The sequence below is a fragment of the Gekko japonicus genome, unplaced genomic scaffold (assembly GCF_001447785.1).
Source record: "Gekko japonicus isolate JY-2015 unplaced genomic scaffold, Gekko_japonicus_V1.1 scaffold371, whole genome shotgun sequence".
Taxonomy (NCBI): Eukaryota; Metazoa; Chordata; class Lepidosauria; order Squamata; family Gekkonidae; genus Gekko; species Gekko japonicus.
Genome location: NW_015171514.1, coordinates 230428 through 252289, shown reverse-complemented (window position 1 = coordinate 252289; position 21862 = coordinate 230428). Strand labels below are relative to the sequence as shown.

The 21862-nt window shown below is 41.6% G+C and overlaps 1 protein-coding gene across 1 annotated transcript in view; it reads left to right on the top strand.

Annotated features, from left to right (window-relative positions):
• Positions 1-20784, top strand: part of REC114 (REC114 meiotic recombination protein) — a 22383-nt gene extending 1599 nt beyond the window's left edge. The window contains exons 2-8 of the mRNA XM_015419361.1: positions 7517-7695; positions 8301-8390; positions 11357-11440; positions 12824-13036; positions 13818-13826; positions 16100-16144; positions 20623-20784. Of these exons, the coding sequence (XP_015274847.1) occupies positions 7517-7695; positions 8301-8390; positions 11357-11440; positions 12824-13036; positions 13818-13826; positions 16100-16144; positions 20623-20784 (782 nt within the window). The remainder of the gene's footprint in view (positions 1-7516; positions 7696-8300; positions 8391-11356; positions 11441-12823; positions 13037-13817; positions 13827-16099; positions 16145-20622) is intronic.
• The last annotated feature ends 1078 nt before the right edge of the window (positions 20785-21862 follow it).

The following is a 21862-nucleotide window of genomic DNA, read 5'->3' as shown; positions in this document are numbered from 1 at the left end:
CTCAAAAGGCTTGATAGGCTGGGTGGTCCTTTTACTTGCTAAGACCCCTTTCATACTGCAACCTTACCCCACTATTTCTTCATTCATTGCTGCTTTGTCATTCTGTGTGGAGAACATTAATTTGCAACAGAATATGAGCAGCTAGCTCCCTTTATTCTCTTTTGCGTTCATCATGTGGAAATCACAGATGTGATGCTTGAATGCTACACTAGCTGATGCAGTAAAATAGTGCTCTTGATTATGTCCTGGGTGAAGGTGATTATTTTCATCTAAAAAAGTTATTTAAAAATACCTTGAAAAACATGTCTGTGCCACGCTGTACCTCACAAATGCACTTGTGTGCTACCTGTTACAGATGAGGGCACCTCCCCAGCACATCTGTAAATGTGCAACAGAACAGGCCATGGAAGAAGATCCAAAACATGTCTGCCATGAAAGGGGAACAGCCTCCAATGAGCAGTTAGTGACTTTAATCCAGGAGCTGGAGGACAAAATGATTTCTGAATGTGGACAGAATCAGAAAAGCATGGTTTCACTTACCTGTAGCTGATGTTCATCAAGTAGTGGGACCTACGACATCCTGATCCAGCAAGATGGAGACAAACCTATGAGGCATCAACATCAATGGCAACATGATTGTGGGAACATCATAACAAACCAACAATGGTCAAAAATCTGGACCTCCAAATTGATGACATCACCTGTCATATCGACAAAACTGCAGACACACAGAATTATCTCCCATTGGTATCTCACACCTGAGAGGCTCTCCAAGATAACATCCTCACACTCACCCTTGTGTTGGAAAAAGTGCTGAGAAGTGGGAACTTTCCCCCACTGCTGGTGGCAATGTGTCCACATTAAAGCGTTTTGGCAAGATGTTCTAAATCAAATAAAAATCATCACTGGATATGACATCCCATTTGACCCAGCCCAGCTTTTCCTTGACATATGGAACTCGACTGTCATACCAATGCTCTGTCACAAACTGATCACCAGTCTGATTGTGGCAGCTAAAACATCAATTGCATCCAAGTGGAAATCTGATAAAGCACCCACGCGGTCTCTGTGGCTCAACAAAGTCTGGGATCACCTTATCCTGGAAAAAATCACCAATGGCTTACAGCAGTCCGAACTCTATCCTGCACCTTCCAAATTCATAGGGAAATAGTTCCCTTTTATGGAATTTATCTCTGCATCAGACCTTCAACCTCACAACCCTACATATTTAAAATTACTATATCAATAATCAATACCATAACATTTCATCCACGTGTCTAGTAGTGAGAATGCCAAGTTCTATTCAGTTTATTTAAGCACAGTTAGCTTTTTACCCTAATTCTTTATAAACTCACTTAGATAGTATCGCAACACTTGTTGCACTGTTCATTATGGTGTTAGCCAAATTGCTTTATTTACAGCAATTGGCAATTTATAAACTGGTTCTTGCCAGCTATACCAAGGTCCTGTTCCCACCAAGGGTTACCAGAGAAGGAGTCGAGGCTGGTGTCGTTAAAATAAATGTGGTTTTTTTACTTAAAGAATATAAATCTCATACAAACAATACTGATGCACTCACACATTCAATCAAGTTCCACATAAATACAGTATTAAAATAAGTACTGTTGCATTAGCAGGTGGGGGTGATGATGGGTGATACTTATCTGTCTTCGCAGCTTTGGTTGTTCCAATAAAAAATGGATGGGAAGAAATGGAAATCTAGGGAGTTTTAACACACGACCAGAACCAGCCAGAACGCGTGGGTCTCTTTTCTGCAGATCAAGAGATCAAAGTAGAGGCAAGGGTTTGGGGATAGCAAGTGGGACTCAAGAGGAGTAAAAAGCAGACAGGGGCTGTTGCGGGGGAGATGCTAGTTGATCAAGTAGGAGAGAGAGAGAGACCATGTGACTGGTTCTCTTCTTTTAACGGGGGATCCAGGAGGTGGGTGGTGGCCATGCCAACCTCCTGGCCCACCTCCCTGTTAGTCCGTCCCAAAACTAATCCTATTGGTTGCCTATAGGACTGGGAGGTTGCCTATAAGGAGTGGTCAATATTGAAATCTAATACCTTACTCAAGGAAGACATCTGGGCATGTGTGAAACCTTGGCGTCAGGATGCTTCATTGGAGTGTTGATAAAGATGGCCATCCTCTTTGTGAGCCAAATGTCCATTTGGCAGGAAATAACAATGCAGGAACGAAGCAGTGATGTGTCGTACGTGACTACAACTATTTCTGCAATGGGGGCTGTCTCTGCTCAAGTTGTTGTTTCTTACTGCTCGCAATAATGGAGGTGTGTGCTTGTTCACCAGGCTGGTAACTGTGTAGTTGAAACCTTATTTACACGTGTAAGGCTTGTGCAGGCACCTTCTATGTGTTGCATTACAACAGGTAACTTGAAATGTACAGTTCTCTGAGCCTATGTGTGTGTGTGCACAGTCCATTTGTAGCAATAAATAGAGTTCATAAATCAAAATATCAAGTTCATTCTCTAACAATGGTCATCAAAATAACTTTACAGTTATTGCCAATGTAACTGCATTGTTGATATACTTCTGTTTATTCACAACATCTCACGTATTATTTTTGAAATCTGTTTATTAATGGAAAATTTATAAAAATAAACTTCAAAAAATTAAGTAGTGGGCTGTGCAGACACATGGGAGCTGTGCGTGCACAGGCCAACCACAGAGAGCAAAAAATGTAAAAGTCTTCAGCCATGAGACGCTCCTCTTCTCCTCAAACTGATCTTCCTGCCTTTTTCAGTGGCTATGGGAAGGAGATTGACTTCCCTCATTTCTTTGAGCTGCTGTCAGATGTCAAAAATAAGGAGGGATGTGTGACTGCCCAGCCTCCACTTGATGAACATCAGTTACAGGTTAAGTGCAACCATGTTTACATTGTCGTGGTGGCTGTAATTAGAAGAATTTCTCACCTAAAAGCAATTTTTAATTTTCCAACAGAAGACAATAAACAAAGATCAGTCTATAAAAGCCCTCTAGGAAAGGGCTGCTTTGCTCATTAAAAAAGCTTCTTTACCCTTGGCTTTTCTGGGAAACTATAATTCTAACCTATGTTGACTAGATAAGGAAAGTCTCAAACTTGTATTTAATCAAATAAGCAGAAAGGCCCTCCTGCCATTAAAATACGAAAATCAGAAACTCTTACTTAATATTGTCATTGTAAGTCAGTACAGACAAAACAAATACATTTAATAGTTTATGAAAATATTCTTGTTCTTTTTTTAAAAAATGTGAATAGTCTGACTCCAGCAGAACAAAGTTTGAGTCCAGTGGCACCTTTAAGACCAACAAAGTTTTATTCAAGGTATAAGCTTTTGTGTGCAAACACACTTCTTCAGATACAGTGAAACAGAATTTCCTCAACAAGTACACGTAGGAAGAGAGAGGGTGTGTGTGTGGGGGGGGGCTTAGTTGCGAGGAAGGACCAATTAGAGTCAAGACAGAGACAGAAACAAAAATGGAAATTACCAGTCCATACATATAGGTAGAGGGTGAGAAGTAAATTACCACACAGCATAATGAAGATGTTTAACAGATTCAAGGATCAAACAGGGATAAGAAGCTTCATTTATATGGTTACCATTTGAACAAAGTTTGAGTCCAGTGGCACCTTTAAGATCAACAAAGTTTTATTCAAGGTATGAGCTTTCATGTACATGCACACTTCCTCAGATACAATGCATGGAGGTAACTAACAGCAAAGACTGAAAGGAGACAGATGGAGCATAACAACAAGGTCTCAGTTAATTAACCTTAGTGCTCCACAATTAAGAAGGATACATTTACACATCTATCTCCAATTTTGACATTTATTTGCTTCACTGTTTCCCCCCCCAGCATTAAATCCAAACAATAATGACCCTATAAACTTCGCTTATTTCTGTTTGCATCTGTTAAAACATCTTCATTATGTTGTATGCTAATCTGCCGTTCAACCTCTGTCTTATATGTATGGACTGGTAAATTCCATCTCATTGTATCTGAGGAAGTGTGCATACACACAAAAGCCCATACCTTGATCCATGGTTACCATTTGTTTGGGTTCAATTTTGGGAGAAAAACAGTGAGGGAAATAAATACGCCAGAATTGGAGATTGCTGAGCAGATGTGGAATGCTGAGAGTAATTAATTGAGACCCTGCCATCTGTCTCCTCTCAAGCATGGAGGTGACTTTACAGCCTCTTCTTTGAAGTGGTGTGGTTGGCTGTGCAGCTTTATTTCCCTTGTCCCCAGACCAGAGATATATTCCAATTTCTACTACTCATTACATTACATTAAAATGTACTATTTTAATCTGTTATTCCAAATAAGAGATAAAATAAAATGGTCCTTCTGGAGAATTGGTGTGAATACAGATGTAAGTGCTGAATGAGGTTAGCATATGAGGTTAACCAAACTCTGTTCTACACCCTAATTAATACAATCAGTACTGGGTGATATAATAATTCTTGCCATAATATTACTGATGTCTATGTATAGTTTCTAATGTAATGGTTATATAACCATCCCTACCAGTGGGTGGTGCTAGTGCATATCTGAGTGTTTAGGCTGGTTATGGCTTTCTAGTTTTTCTGTGTTCTGAGATACTTGTCTGTTGTAGTTACAAGGGTATGACTTACTGATTGCATGGTGAAAAATGTTCTAATTAAATAACAGGAGCACAAAGATCGTCAGACACTAAAAAGATTGTAGTCTCTTAATCTGTACAATAATGGAACAAATCCGGATTGTAACAAATGGGAGAATAGTGGATTGTTTTTATTGTTTATGTAAACACTGTTACAACTGCAATGTATAACTGATGCCATTTGTGCTCGTATTTACTTGTACCCTCTCCTCATGGGGACTCAAAGTGAAAGACAGTATTCTCCCCTTCTCCATTTTATCCTCACAAAAACCGTGTGAGGTAGGTTAGGTGGGCATGTGTGACGGGCCCAAGATAACTCAGCAAGCTTCCATGGCAGAGTGGGGATCCAAACTGGGATCTCCCAGATCCTGATCTGACACTAGCCACTATATCGTGCTGGCTCTCAATTGATGCCTGTTTGTATCTCTTCTGACTGGTGTGGAAGCACCCTCAGTCTTCTTGACTGTGATAAGCTAATTTAGCACCTGTAGTGTGACAGCAGAGGAGATGATTAATACCGTTTACCTGCTCTTTCCCATGCATAATCTTATAAACCTCGATCATGTCACCCCTCAGTCGTCTTTTCTCCAAGCTAAAGAGCCCTAAGCGCTTTAACCTTTCCTCATAGGGAAAGTGTTCCAACCCTTTTATCATTCGAGTTGCCCTTTTCTGCATGTTGTGTGTATATAAAGTCTACTAACTAAGGACACACTCTGTACATCTGGTGAAATAGGCTCTACGCCATGAAAGTGTATGCCACATCAATACATCTGTTGGTCTTTATGGTGCTATGAGGTGCCTTATTTCTTTTAGCAACATACAGCCTTATGCCTACAGCTGCTATTCTCAAGTCTGTACCTTAGATAGGCTGGAGACTGTTCTTTTCCTCTAGACTCAGCAGCTTCAGAGGCTAGGCCTAGGCAATTCAGTCACACACATCCCCATGCCTGCCTTCCCACCTGATAAAATTTAAATATAATAGGTCCTGGAATATGTCAAACCAGCCTTGTTGTATTGAAACTGTTGTGAACCACCCTGAGCCCCTCCGCGGGGAAGGCAGCAGTATGCAAATCGAACAAATAAATAATAAAAAAATAAAATAGGAAACTGCCCTGAGAAAAAAAATCCAGCTTGTTGCCTTTTTGCTGTTAGTATGACAGTTTCCTCCCCTCCCCCCAGCCTCTGTTAGTGCTCCCTCAGAACCCCTACTAAACCGTAGTCCCTTCCCTCTTCTGAGGAAAAAAATTGCTGCTGCTGCTGCTGTTGCTGTAATACATAATTTATATTTCAGTGTATTTTAAATGCCTAATGGTTTTTTTAAAAAAATTTAGCTGATTTGAGAGCACTGATTTTATACTAGAAAGAGGCATAGAACTTTAATTATAAATCATAATGGAATGTGGCTTTCTGGATGGTGCTGTTTTAAATTGGTGACATTAACTTTACTGTATCTTTGATATTTGCCAATTCTTTTGTTCCTGAACAGAACTAAAATTATAACAAAGTGTTTTGTTCTACAGATGTATTCAACTGGCATTATATACATATTGTGGTTTTAAATTTTATTTATTTATTTATTTATTTATTTATTTATTCGTTAGATTTGTATCCCGCCCTCCCGCCGAAGCAGCTCAGGGCGGCTTACAACAATTATAAAACCAACATAAATACATACATAAAATACAACTCAATAAAATAGCTCAGCTCATTTCCAATTAAATAAATACAGTTAAAACCATTTAAATGTGGCATTGTATAATAAAGTGCAAGTGCAGCACAGCCAATATAGGATCTTTCCTACTGGAACGCCCGGTGAAAAAGCTCCATTTTCACGGCCCTGCGGAATTGCTGGAGGTCCCGCAGGGCTCTGATCTCATTGGGGAGCTCATTCCAGAGAGTTGGCACCACCAGGGAGAACGCCCTGGTCCTAGTCACCACCAACCTGGTGTCTCTAGGCCCAGGGGGGGCCAGGCAGTTTTGTGTACCAGATCGCAGTGCTCTCTGGGGAACATGCGGGGAAAGGCGGTCCCTCAGGTATAGATAACACTGAATAAAGTTTTGTGATCACATTTTGTCTATGCACATATCAAGATTGTCATGCACATCTTCTGTAAAGAGCAAGATGTCTTATAACAATAATTAGCTTTCTTGTCTTTGCAGCAGTATCTAAGGGGCATCTCAGTATTATTTGTTTAATAAGGAAAGTTTTATCATTATTTACATTTTGTTTAGATATTTATACCCCACTTATCTCTCCACTGGGGATCCCAAACAGTTACATTGTCATTTTCTCCCCCGTTTTAGGTTTGGTTGATTGTGACTGGCTCACAAATCACCCAGTGAACTTCAGTCTCCCAGATCCTAGTCAGACAATTTAGCCACTATACCAGACTGGATGTCCTAAGAAACGAAACCGAGAGATGCTTCACATGTTACAGCAAACATAGGACTTTTGGTTGCAGCCTACTCTTGTCTTTAATGCTGTGTTTAAATGGCATCCTCCTGTCTGAAAAAAACCATGGTAAACTCTGCTGCAAACCATTATTGGCTGAGATTTCCCAAAATAACTTCATAGAAATGTCTCAGAACTATTCGGTCAGAAATGCATTAATTTGTTACTAGCTACAACATGGGACACAGCCCTGAAAAGTCACAAACTTAGGGTCACTCAGGGTCTCTAGTAGGTTTCATTGGAAGGTGTGATCCTACCTTTAAACCTGTCATTTAAAAACAAGTTTCCTGGGGTTTAAGTAAGTGCACTTTGCCTCATTAGACCATTGTCGAAGTCTCACTCTTTAGTTAATTGCAGAATATGCTTCTACTTATTCTTGCCCTGTTTTCTGTTCTGTCCTACTGCATTTCCTGTAGCTACCAAGATGGCGACATGCAGTGACGAAAGCCGTGTATGCACTATTTCATGTTCTGAAGTTCCAGTAACAGAACATTCACGGGACTCTTCCTCTTGTCTCAGTGCTACAGAGTGGCCACTGAGACGTTATGGGCGATTCATGCCTGGAGCTTTGGCCACTACCTCAGGCTCCTGGAAGGTGAATTTGGTTCAAGAGGGAATTAGATAAGCATATGGAGCAGAAGTCCATCAGTGGCTATTAGCCACAAGGTATAGATAGGAACTCTCAGTCTGGGGCAAGTGTGGGAGGGGCAACAATAGGAGGGCTTCTAATATCCTGGCCCCACTGGTGGACCTCCTGATGGCACCTGGTATTTTTGGCCACTGTGTGACAGAGTGTTGGACTGGATGGGCCTTTGGCCTGATCCAACATTGGCTTCTATTATGTTTTTATGTTCATCTGGGCCCCAAGGAGGGCACCTTTATGCAGCTGAATTGGTAGCTGAATCTGTCTTGTGTGAAAGGCAGAAGGATTTGCCAGAGCAAGAACATCAGAGCTCAGCTCTCACTGTCTGTCCTAATACAACCAAATCCTGATGATTGCTCCTAAGCATGTACAGAAAGCATTTCCTCACCTAGTAGTAACTTCAGCATGTAGCTGTTTAAAAATGTGTGTGACTTGTTGGGTACCTTGCTAGTGTTTGCAGTTCTCTTGTTCCCCTCCCCCCCCTTTTAAAAATCACAAGTCTTTGCTGTATGGTTTCTAAAACTGGTTCTCTCCTTTTCTTTTTAATTGTAAAAAAGGTTCTGGAGTCAAATGAAGAATCTGGTTTTTTTGTTCTCACCATGGTTATTTCAGGCCACTTCTTCATTTCCAGAGGAAAAGAAGTACTGGTAAGTACTTGTTGTCATCAACATGGATAGCTTCCTTCTATAGTTTGATATTCTTTGTAGAAGGATTGCTGAGTTTTATTTCGCTGTTTAAATTAACATAGTTCACAAGTAAAAGCACCTTGCTGAAACTTTTCTAATTATATAGTTGTCAATATTAATTAGGCAATTACTAGTGAGGAGAGAGAGCCTCTTTCTGAAATATTTAGACCATGATGGTCTGCTGTTATTTTAATAGTCACTAACTGCTTAAACTATATTGCTGACATGAAAGGTGTTTCAATAAGTCATTTGTTATTGAAATAATATTACAGAGACCCTAATGTAGTGCTGTGGTTAGGGTGGGGCTAAGAACAAGCAGATATAAGTTCAAATTCTGCTTATTTTCAAAGCTTATTGAGCTTGATATGAGTAGCCACACAGAGTTGTTGCTCTTTCTTATGCCACCATGAACTGTTTGGAAGAAGGCAGGATAAAATTCCTTTAAAAATTTACCACTGAGTGGACTTGTTGACTTTGAACTGGAGAACTGTCTCGAAGATCAGAATGGCATCTAATTAACATCATTATTTTAAAATTAGATATGTAGCGTTTCTGTCAGCAGCACAGCTCTATGACATGGGGCCATTATTAATTCAGGTATTCTGTGTACTATTCTCGTATAGTCACTGCCCATGTAGATACTTTTTTCTTATCTTTTCTATAGACTTAGTAAGTAGTCTTAACTAGAATTAAGTCCCATGTTATTCAATGGGGTTTATTCCCAGGAAAGGGTCTTTAGGATTGTAGCCTGACAATTCAATCCTGGGCGAAAAATCCCATTTAAAAGACTTAGAAGGATTGGTCTCTAAATGTCTGCTGTCAGATCTCCTGCACTTTATTGGGGTTGTCAGTGTTCTGTTTCTGAAAATTCAGATCTAGTCTTTTGATTCCTGAAAAGCAGCATTTCAAGTAATTTGGCTTTGTACTTTGTACTTAAAATCATTGTGTCAAGGTGTACAAGCTTTCTAAGTAAGCTTTAAAAATTAATATTTCAAAACGTATTCATTCAGTTTTTACAAGGGCCTAATTTCATTTATTATCTATCAAATTCGAATGGCAACTTCATTAGAAAAAAAAAGGTGGTGAGACGTGCCATCAGGTCAGGTGATTTATGGTGACCCCATAGGTTTTTCAAGGACATTTACAGGTAATTTGCCATTGCCTTCCTGCATGTGTGTGGTATTCCTTGGAGATTTCCCATGCAAATACTAGCCAGGACTGATCCTGCTTAACTTCCGTGACCTGACAAGATCAGGCTAGCCAGGGCTATCCAGGTTAGGGCCATTAGAAAAATATATTATCTGATGCACGCTATGCTATACAGTGTAGATACTATATAGATATTAAAATTGTCCATACAATATTTATATTAAAATATAGCAGTTCTCCCACCACATATGCAACATCATGTAAGTCTGCTGCATTCACTGAAAATAATTTCTGCTCTTTTGAAATGTGTAAGAAAAAAGCAAAGTTTGAGAATCAGTTGTTTCGAAACAAGGATAATTCTGAAATAATCTGAAGTATATTATAACAGATATTATAAGGGATGAATGTGTTGGTGAAATCTTCTAATTTTGATTTGGTAGTTGGTATCATAAATACAGATAAAGATTATATTACATGAACTGAAAGGTTTAAAAAAACCCTAAGATAATTCACAAGGGAACCAGGAACTAGATTTTATCTCCTGAGATGCAGCTGAAAGCAGCAAAACAAGAAAGGTCAAGTGCAAGACCTCTGTCAGCCTTGCTTGCTAGAGGGTATTGCCATATTATCCAGGTGGAGCTGAAAAGGCAGCAAAAGAAATTAGTGATCTCCTCATAAATATCAGAAATTTCTAGAATAATTTTGTCAAGCCCAGTTGTCTGTATCAGACAGTATCAGAAACTGAAAAATTATTTTCTACATTCACAAGCTGTTACATTATTTTAAAATACATCTTTCTAATATTCTATTTTCTAATCTCCAAACCAGCCCCATAGCTAGATGATTCTCAGTGGGGAGGGCTGGGGGGGCATGATGTCACTTCTGACATCACTATATATATATATATATATATATATATGAAAAATAGAAGAGCCAGAGAAGAGCTTGTTCCCTGGCATGGGTCAAGTACTCTCCTAGCCCCCCTGCCCTGCTCTCTGCACAACCCCCCCCTTAAGCTGGGCAACTCAGACCTATGCTGAGAAGAGATCTTGTCCTATTTTGTGCATGGATGTACTTTGTGTGAGCCACTTTGCATCCCAGTGAAGAAGCCAGATGGGGCTGACACCTGCCCCAACCTTGCTGCTGGGCTTTGCAGTTGCAGGGGAAAACACCAGCACCCCTTGCCTTCACTCACCAGGGCGTGCTGTGCTGTCTACTTCCCTCACTGCTGGAGAGCTGTGGGGCATCATCTGCAGGGGAAGGCAGTGCACGCCGGGCTCTCTCTTGGGACAAGGTGGTGGCTTCAGGTGGGTGCACAGGATGGGCTTCACTGCCTGGCTGCCCTGGCATCCTCCTGCTCCATTGTGTGGGCTGGTTTGGAAGGCTCAAGAGAGCAATGTAGTTTTCTGGTGCACCTGGTTAGACTCATCACCTACAAAACACTTCCACAGCCTTGGGCAGGAGGAGAGCCTGGCGGGGCAGCCCTACACAGCCTCGTTGGGGTAGGTGGCGGCCAGTCAGTGGGTGGGTCTGGCATCCTCCCAGGTTGGGGGCATCACAGATTCAGGAGGGGGCACTGCCCCCCACTGCCTAGCTAGGACGCTGCTACAAACAAGAATTAATTATTTAATGGAGACATTCATGTCTCCAATTCAAAAGCCCATTTCCCCCAAACACTTTAAGTGGGGTGAACCAGCATCTCAGGTGAGGTGCTGTTTTTAATGTCCGTACCCTGTATTTTTCTTTGCTTTTCACTGGATTTTCTCTCTACATTTCAGGAAGGTTTTTCTTTAATTGATGCTTCCCAGTGGTTGAAGATAGTAAGAAATGCAGACTGCATGCTGTTTGGTTCAAAGATAAAGGTATGCGGTTTCTGACACATTTTCTTCTAGGTGTTTCCCCCTTCATATATGCATTTGATCACACATTTTGGTTCTAGAGCATATGGCATAGTCACATTAAGGCCATTTTAAAAATAGGTTTATGTTTAGGAAATCAGTCATTGGTGAATTTACCTGAGATATTTCATTTAGAATCATTTCCTTTGCGAATATATATATTCTTCTCTTTAGAGAATGCTTTTTAAATAATATTCCCTCAGGTTGTCTTGTCTAGATCTGAAGCTCTGATTGAGCAATTGTGCTAGATCTAAAAAGAACTGCCACAGTCACATAAAATTGCTACTGAGTGAATTTATGACCCACTAATTCACACAATTCAGACTAGGGTTGCCAGCCCCCCCGGTCCAGGCAGGGTTCCCCCATTTTTGCAGGCTCCTTCCTGCAGGAAACCCTGCCTGCAAATGCCCTGAACGTGGCGCGATGATGACACTGTAGTTGGGGCAAAACTCTATGGTAAAATCAGGCTCATAGACCATAGAGTTTTGCCCCCAAACCAGAGCATCGCCATGCAACATCAGCAGCGTGATGATGTCACTTCTGGTGATGTCATAATGCCACGCACACTTTGCGTGCATGGCAGAAACTCCAGGAAGGGCCTGTCAATCCCCCCACTGGCAGAAAGGTAGGACCTGGCAACCCTAATTCAGACTTCTCATGATTAAGTATTTAAAAATAGTATTTTAATGACCCCCCTCCCCCAAAAAACCATGACCATATGTACCAGACCAAAATGACTTTGATGAAAGTGTTAATATATTGGCATTAAAGACCATATGGATAAAAAGTAACTCAAGAAGCCCTCCCGAGTCATTAGCCATTGTTTAATATGATTTATTATCTGTGGCCTGTCCTCAATAGTTTAGAAAGAAGCTGTGATTAAATGAAATGTATTTATCAGCAAGATATACAATGACAATATTTCATCAAAATTGGAATGGTTTGCTTCACAGCGTAATAGTTATCTTTTCACTCTTTCACAGCTTCAGTGTTTTCCTAAGCAGAGTTATACCCTTCTAAATCCATTGAAGTCAGTGGACCCAGAAGGCTATAACTGTGCTTAGGTCTGCACTGTTAAAAAGTCTGTCACAGAACTGGATCCTTTAAAAAAAATAATAAAGAAAGCTTATATTTTCATGAAACCTTGCTGGGCACTGGATATGCAATTTTAATAGCTACCTTTTAGTATCCATTGAAAGAGAATGATGCATAATAGCAGCTGTTGAAATATGTTTACATTGGCACCGGTTTTTAAAATGTACGTGTAAGGCCCCAGAATTCAGTTTCTGCTGGGTATGCAAGAGCTTGAAAGCTTAATATCAGTTTTTCTCTCTGGCTTTGAAATAGAACAAACATCGTATGTTTCGTGTTCAGTTTGGGGGAGATTCCAAAACACAGAGAGAGGAACACTGCTACAATTGTGCGCAGAAACTTGTCGAGTATGTACCCATTCAGGTAATGGATGCAGCAAGACAGGAACTGCAGCAAAGTCACAGCCAGCCTCTTGAAGATGAAAGTCAAGTGAAAGATGTGGAACAAAATCTTCCAGTGCAACACACCGTAAGTTGACGAGATGCTTGTATTTGTGTGTAGTTGGATAGACAGAAAACAGAAGTATAGCAGGTTCTCATTCTATTTAAAGTTTGTCTTGTAAATTCAAAGTAGTTACATAGTGGCAGCTGCATCTGAATAACACTTAAATTTTACCTTGCATGTTATCCTTTACAAAAACCTTTCTTGCACTCTTGTTTATTTAAAACACTGATACCTCCATTTTAGTACATTGAGAATCCTCAAGATTGCTAACAGCCGTGGGCTAGATCCTATGAATTGGTTTCACTAATGAGGGAGCTTTCCTTCAAGCATAGTGGCTTTTTAATCAGAACATTCCATCAGAAACATTCCAATGGCCCTCACAAACTGGTATGTCAGCTCTAGGCGTGGGGTAGGTATCAAAGAAGGCCAGTTTATTCAGGTCCGTTAATGTAAAAACATATGCTGTCATTTGGCTTTGGCACCAGGACTATGGGACTGCACCAAGCACTGAGTCATGATCAGCTTAACGTCTCCAAGGCCATGGCCTCCCAGTGCTTCCTGGGGATGGGTCTGTGTGAGGCCCAGGGTACCTAGCCCAGGTTGGTGGTGATATGTTTGATGAGGGACAACTCCCCAGTTGCTGAGAGGCCCCAGAGACCTTGTAATTGAGTTGCCCTACCTGACAAGCTTGCTTGGGTTAATTGGGAGTCAGGCTTCAGTGGCTCAGGGTAGGTCCCCCATCCAGGTCCAGGGGGTTGTTGGCCAGGTGGCATCTGTCTGGTTCCTAGTCATACCACCACTATAGGTAGTTAATGTGCATCCACTGGTGACCCAGGGTCCTCACTGAACATTGTAGGTGAGGGGGCTGCCTGCTTTTGCTATGGTGAATGGTCCCTGCCAGAGGTCACCTCCCCCAGATAAGCCCTCTGGTTCACAAGGACCTTTTTCTCAAGGGTAAAAGCCCAGGTCTGCATCTCACAGTCATAATATGACTTCCTCTGCTGTTGGGCGGTGGCCAGCCTCCATTGGGTCTTGGCCTAAGACCACTCTAGATGCCCTATCAGTTATTAGATGTAAGCCTCCAGGGGGAATTCCCCTGGTTTGGTGGGAGTCACCCACTGACCTCTGACCAAGTCCAGCAACCATAGATCAGCTCAAACACGATGCAGACACTCAAGGCCTTTGGCATCTCCCACTGTGAAAAGGAGGGGATCCAAGAACTGGTCCCATTGGCCAGGGTGGTCACAGGCCAACTTTCTCAGGTTCCCATGGGAGAGCTCAGAGCACCCACCCAACCTCTTATCCTCTCTTTCCCAATAGGGTATACTTTATATGTGACCAAATGAGATGTGAGGACCCAGGCAGAATAATAAACAATTTTATTTAAGATGTCTAGTAACAACTGTAAGTCAAGTAATGTGTAAAATATTGAGAATAGTAAAGGTAGGTAAGCAAACAAAACAAAACACCCTAACGCATCTATCTAGACTGTTCCTAGCTGTCTCTTGGTGACTGGTTTCAAGCTGACTCACCCCTTTGTAGATGAGGGATCTCTCTGCCTGCAGCAGCCTTGCTCCAGTTCTGCTCCCAAGGAGTGAACGACCTCCCACTTTGGGTAAGGCCTTTTATCTCTTCTTCCCGAGCACCACCGTCTACTCCTCTGCTGGTGTAAGTTTTCCCTCCAAATCCCCTGTTAACAATCACAGGGTCTAAAGGAGACCTGGGAAATGTAGGTCCTAATAGCTACTCTACTACAGGCTTCCCTAGAGCCTCTAGGACTCCCTAGAGCCTGTAGGCCATACTACTATAGGCCTTGAATCATGACAGGGCCCATGAAGCTGTATAGAATAATGCCTTCTGGCCTTCATGTCAGCAGGCACAAATTATACAAATATTGTTAGATTCTGCAGGTGTGTGAATGAAGAGGTTTGGAGGTCATCTTTTTCATTCACAAATACTGAAAAATGCCTGTTATCTAAGGCAACTGTGTTCAGATTTATGATGTTCAGCAAAAAATGAATATTGTATCTTGCAAAGGCTTGTAGTCTGAAAGAAAAAAAAATTGGAGGTGGGACTCACTGGGGAATCTAAGGATCCTGAGCCATGAATTCTCCCAATAAAGAGACCCTTGCATCCCTATCTTTGCCAACATTTGAGAGAGTCAACTAAGGCTAATGCTTGTCCTCCCTACACCTCCATGTTGAATCCAGATGTAACAGCTGAATACACTAGCATTTACTAAAGGTCAATAGTGCACACTAATGACAGCTGTTGCTCACTAAAAATTCTTATCCTAAATTCCAGTAGCTCTTAGCCATCACTGAATCATGTTGAAATAAATGAAATATACGTCAATAATAACAACCAAATCTCATTATTTTGCTGGGATTGTGCCTAATGTTTTTTTGCAATTACACTTCTTGCATCACTTTAAATTAAACATTCAGGGACTGAGAACACTATGTTGGACAAAATTGTCCATGGTTCAGTGCAGCAGAGCTTTTCTAACTTTACAATATATTACCTACATTCAAAACATCGTACACAATCTAGCTTAAAATAAAAAAAGAAAGAAAACAGCTCAATAAAGACCTGAATAGTTAGCCAAGTTAGGTAATATAAGAATAGCCTTAATTTGCCTGTAAATCTAAAGAAGATTGCAAGTAGACCTCTGTATGGTTTTTCTTATTTCCATTTTTTCTCTCCCCTTGTTTTTATTCTGATGTCACCTAATCTTGTGAGAGAGTGTGATTTCCCATACATGCATGAACACACATACCGTACAAACACAAAACCAGCCAAATGACCAGGCTTCATCCCAGCCGAGCAGCACACAGAACCAGCGCAAGATGGCAGGGAGAGGAGGGTATTGTCTCCCCTTCAGCATAGCTGGTATGCCTTTGTCCCAGCCAGCAGTGGCAGTGCTGGGAACTAGAGAGAGCCAGCAGAGAGAGCTTGAAAGGGCTTTGCTACCTCAAGTTTTGGCATGCTCAGACTGGACTAATACTCTTTGTTTTTGATGTTTTTGTACTATTTGTGTTGCCTTGGTTTATTTATGAATATATATATAGTTTCAATATCTTACAGGTTCCTCAAGCTCAAGGAAGAGTAACTGTGGCAGAACTAGCACAGGTAAATAGCTGAACACGACAGTTCATTCCTGTGGCAAAATAATAGGATCAGCTGCGGAAAAAGTAATATTTTTCAAAAATTAAATCTTTCTTAAATGTAGAAAAAAGGTTCTCATAGGCATGAAATTTCAACTTAAATTACCCTTCAAAAGGGCAAACATGACAGGACATTCCTTTTGTTTATATTTTCTTTCCCTTATGTTGCCCACTCTCATCCCAGCTTAGTAACAATTCTTACATTCCAGTGTGTGGTGCTAGCTTCTCCCTCAGTTCCATTATGGGATTGTTTCCAAACAGTTCCCCCCCATATCCTGAAGACATGAGACATGTAAATCTGGGTTATATTGTGGCTACTGCCACATGGAACTTTTTCTCATCAACTCTTGTACACTTTTATTTCCACACAAAATCATCCTCCATTCCTGCATGAATCATGATCAGCTTGGTTTTTTTTTCCTTTTAAAAATCCTGGAAACAAAAAGATCTTTCCCAGCATGGTGTTACTGGGACAATCTTTTTCATGTGTTCAGAAGGGAAAGTACACCTTGTATTTGAATGAAAGGCCCCTTTGCTCCCTTCCTCTGCATTTTCACAGTGACCTGTTTTAACACCATTGCTGACACCAACAAAAATTGAGATTTGGGGGAGGGGCAATGTCATACTGTTAGTACATTATGTCAATATAAATGCCAAGCATCTTTCTATGTTCTGTAGATAAGCATTTGAAAAGTTCCTGAGGGCCTTATCAGAATAATACCGGCCAATCCTTGAATGTAAACGCCAAGAGACTAAAGTCTTCCAGCATATAAGGTTGACTTAATGTCACACATCGCTTCCTTCCCTCAGGCCCTAAGCATCCTAACTGCCCTATCAAATAAAGGATACTTAACAAAACAAAGCACAATGGGAATCAAATCATCAACAGAACCACCCTTAGGGTAAAGCAAGTGGTGAATCAAATGACACTCATCAGCTGTTATCTTTGGCACTTCTCCCAAATGAGTTATATTCAGGTCAGGCAGCGGAGGAAACATGAAGTGTCCTGTTACCCTTCCTTCCTTAAACTCCTTTGCAGCTTTTCCTTTACTACTTGCTCAATACCTGTAACTGACTTCAGATTCTTTGCCAAAACCCTACACCCACGTAAGGAATATTGAAATCTGCTTGAAGTCTCTCAGCCAAATATAACACATACTGTCAGTCTGGATATACTGACAACTGGTCTAAGCAGTATTGGACTGAAGGCCTTTACCAGTTCTACCCCACCTTCTCCACATTTTCTTCTGAAATGTGATTTGGCCCACCTGGTCTTCTTTCTTGCCTGGGCAATACGAAGATGCTGGCTGTGGGCCTCCACACAAGAAGCACTTGTGCTTAAATTTACAGGACTTCTGAAGACATTGCTTCCCCACCATTGGAGGTCCAGCAAGTGAAGCAGGGTTGAACTCACTGCTTAGCCCCCAGACCACTGTGGACCTCCAGTTGCTATTTAGAAACTTGATGGCTGCTATCAATACATTCCTGTTATTGGCCTAACTAGCCCAGGCACTGGTTCTGTAGTTGCAAGTTTTCTTTGTCCCATAACAAAGTCAGGTCCAAAGCAGGGGCTGGAGCTGGAAAAAATCAGCCCCATGCACTGCAGCCCCCAACCTGCTTGCACGCAGCCCGCAACCATCCCTCTCCCTCCCTCCTGCTAGATTTAAAAGGCACAGCAGCTGATTGGCAGGCCACGTGGTCAGGCAGGAGGGGAGGAAGAGGGGTGGCCAGGCGAGTGGTCACTTTTGGGGGTGGGGCTTGGGTGTCCCCACCCACCCCCAGAATGCCCCCTGAATCCCTCCACCGGAGTGATGAGGGGACCTGGCAACCCTAGTCTCCTAAGTAGTAGCATTCCACTCTGCTTACCTGTCCTGTTCCAACTCGACCAATCTGTTGGAATGATCTTGCATTAATTTGGGTTTTGTTTGTATTCTAGTTAGTTTATCCTATGGGAATATGAGCCGCCTCTTTCAAACCTGAAGTCCTCTTTTTCTTCTGCTGCTGCTTTCATGATATTGATCAAGGCCACAAGGTCATGTGCCAGTTTCTGAGCCAACCCAGGTCTTCCCTGTCCACCATTGAGGAAGGAAATAGCGCCATGAATGAAAGGCCAACCATGCTGCCAAAATCTTTTAGTATGCCCCTGCTGACTGCATTCACTGGAGGCCTCCCATGCCAAACAGCCAGCTCAAGGGGAAACATCTTGGAGCTGCTGCCATACCATTACAAAACATTTCCTACCTGAAATGGAAAACCTTGCAGCTGAAGCATTGTCCCAGCCCAAGACGGAAGGCTCTCCCTGCTCAGGACTGGATCTACCTACCTCTGCTATTTTCCCGCTTTGTTGAACTCAATAACTAGTACGGCAGACTTCCTAATACTGAGTAGATTGCCTCTTTTCCTCCATGCTCTGAAGAATCCTGCAGCTGAAAATTCTCACACACTGCAGCCAAAAAACTCTCACTGAGTCAGGGCTCCTATTATCTAAATGCAGGCCCGTAGCTACTGTGAGGCTGCCCGCCAGCAAGGCAAGGCAAAGAAGCAGGTGGGCTCTTCTGGCCCAGGCCAGGCACACCGAGTCCACATGTGGCACCTCTGTTGCCAGCCCAGCCGCCATGCTCCTTACTTCTCCCAGACTTGGGAAGGATCCAAGGGTGGAGGTCAGGCTGCCCCTGGTGTCACGCCACAGGAAGGGGCACTGGGGCTCCTCAGGGAGGGAGGGAGTTGGATGCTTCACAGGGAAGGCCTGCCCTTGCCATGGGGAGGGGAAGCTGCAGCCACTGGGCATTACCCCCCTTTGCCCTGGAACCTTTTAATTAGCTGGTGCCCCCCCAAGGCCCCCTCCCCAAAAAATCCCTAGGTACGGGGCTGTCTAAATGCCAAGCAAAAACCTAGCAATGAAGGCAGGACAGGCTTCAGTACTACCTCCACCCTCTCCCTTGGCCAGAGCAAATGAGGCTTCAAATGGCCACTGTACCTTGCCGCCTTCATTTCTTGATGATGTTGGCCAGAGCATTTCCCAGCCCCAATTCATGGTGGGGAATATTTTTTCCCTTATATCCCCTGTTGATTTTTTATTTTGCATTTATTTTCAACTTCTTTCACACCACTTCATGAACGCTTGCTGCTTACAGCTAATATGGAGTTAATTCACACTTACAGTTTGACATTTCCCTCTTGGGGCTTTCATTATAGTGGTCTTGTGAAAGCAACCCCACATTTAAGAAGCATATAGGATTCTAAAAATAATTATTGTAACCTTTTTCAGGATGCAGTTTTCCTACATAGGCTGTTTTTGAACTTGTAGGTATTGTGTTACTGATCAGATTAAGATCCCGCTGTTTCCAACAGCAGATAGCTGGATATCCCTGGACACTTAGGTCTCTGGTGATAGCTATTGCATTTGCCTCCAGAATCAAAAATACACTGTTTTTTCCGCATGGAGGTTTCATTTCAGAAATCAAATCACAGAAAGATAGCTCCATCCACTTGGTCATCTGAGGCTGCGGTCACACACAAAAAATAATCCACTTTCAATCCACTTTAAATGCACTTTTGAATTGGGCTTTGCCTGATCACACAGTAAAAATCCAGTTGGAAAGTGCATTGAAAGTGGATTGTTTTGTGTGTATGATCACAGCCTTAGCTGATTTTTTCTGTATCTTTTCCAACTTTGATATTGTGAGTAGAAATATACACATTTCTAAGCGATGCCATTGCATCTTTGGCACTGCATTCTAATTTCCTTATGATGAAGTAGTTTCTTCACGGTGATGACATTACCACCATTGTATAAGATATTGTTTGGTTATTCCCATGATCACTTCTGTTGGAGTACAATCTGGAAAATGTTAGGATATGTTGCGAAGTATATGAGGGTGTTCTGTAAGTTATATATATTAAAAAATGTAAACCAGGACATTTTGGGGTTTTGTGGGGTTTTGAAGTAGTTTATGCTGCCCACTATTACAAATCTGTTGGTATAAACTAGGCAAAGGAGAAGAGGTTATCAGGTTCTGCATTACAGAAATGAATGTAACAAACTGGAAGCCCATGGAGATATGCAGGTGAAGGGAAAATTTGAAAATTCCATCCCTCCCACCCACCCCCAAATTTGCAGGGGCTTGAGCTTAGTGAAAGAACTATTGATCAACAATGCTGGACAAACTAAAAAAAAAAAGTAGACAAGAGCAGCGGGCAACCAACCATAGTGCATAGCCATAAAATAGATGTGTTGTACAAACGAGACTGTGTTTCTAATAGCTAGTGTTTTAAAATTATGCTTCATAATACAAAAGTTGGTCGGCCACCTTTATTTCATCAGGAGAAGAGTAGTCAGCATCAAATGCAAACTGAAAAATACTGTTTTAGATGTATAAAGTATCTTTAAAATGCTCTTGATTTAAACAAAATGAAGTTAATCACATTTGGTTGCTTCTGCAGGATTTACTGACATCAGATTTGGCACTTCCTCAAGCATATCAACAATCTGTATGGAGTGCTGAAAATTTAGGCAATTTTATTCGTTTATGTCTCTTGGATCAGAGTTTTCCAGCATTTGTGGAAGAAGTGGAAAAGCAGTTGAAAAAAATTGCAGAGGGTTAAGGAATAACTATTTCTGGAAATACAGTACTAAAAATAAATAACCCCAGCATGATTATATAGTTGAAAAACAGATGTAAAGCCAGACTTCATTAAAGCTGTATTTTCATAAAATTAAAAGATGCACAGGTGAGTAGAGGACTCTTCTCCCTGTGTGCAGTTAATCTCACAGTCCATCCACTGTGTGCTTTTCTTCTCAATATAACTGTCATTGAAGGTTTTTTGGTGGTGGAAGAAAAGCCCTTGGAGAGTTCTCCAGGGAAATGGTATGGGTCTTGTGCTTCTTACCTTCCTATTTCTGTCTGATTGGGACAGACCCACATTTGAGCATATAGATCTACTGCTCTGCAGTCTCATCATTTTCTCTGTATGTTAACTAAAGTTTTGAAATATAAGTAATCTGTACTTGAAATATGGAATGGAGCCCTTAGACACTGTGTTGTATATTTGTTTTCTGTGTTTATTAAACTGCATTTAAAACCCAAGTTTTGAATATGCTTTTTTCATTCGGGAATAACCTGGGTTAAGAGTCTATCTATGAATGGATCTAAAGCCCACTGTTCTCTGAACTCGGTGACAGAGAGGTTCCTTTTAGCTACTTAACAGCAGCTTCATTGAATAATCCCTCATGGTATCAAAATGGCTGCTTTCAGTCTTATTTGTGTTTTCTAGCAGCTGTTTTACCTGCTGGCCAATATTTTCCTACATTTTTTACTCAGTGTGAGGATTATGTAGATTAACAATGGGACCATCACTGGAACTCATACTAGACTCTGGAAGAAAAGAGCAAAGCCACAGTCTTTGGGTGGGATCCATTGGAAGCATTTGTATAAGGTAGATCTTGCCTTGTTTTCTCCTTCTTCAGGCATCCTGCTGTTTCATCCTGAAACTCCTTTTTTCTGGGGGTTGGCAGAGCTTCACAAATGGAATATGCTGCATAATGTGGGGACAGGGAGAGAAGCAGTAGATTTCCTCTTCCACAGATGCAGACCTTTAACAGAGTGTTAAAAAGAGGGGGAATAAAACGTGTTTCCCATCAGAATGGTTTGGCTTTCTGTCATATTTCCCGTTGTCACCTTCT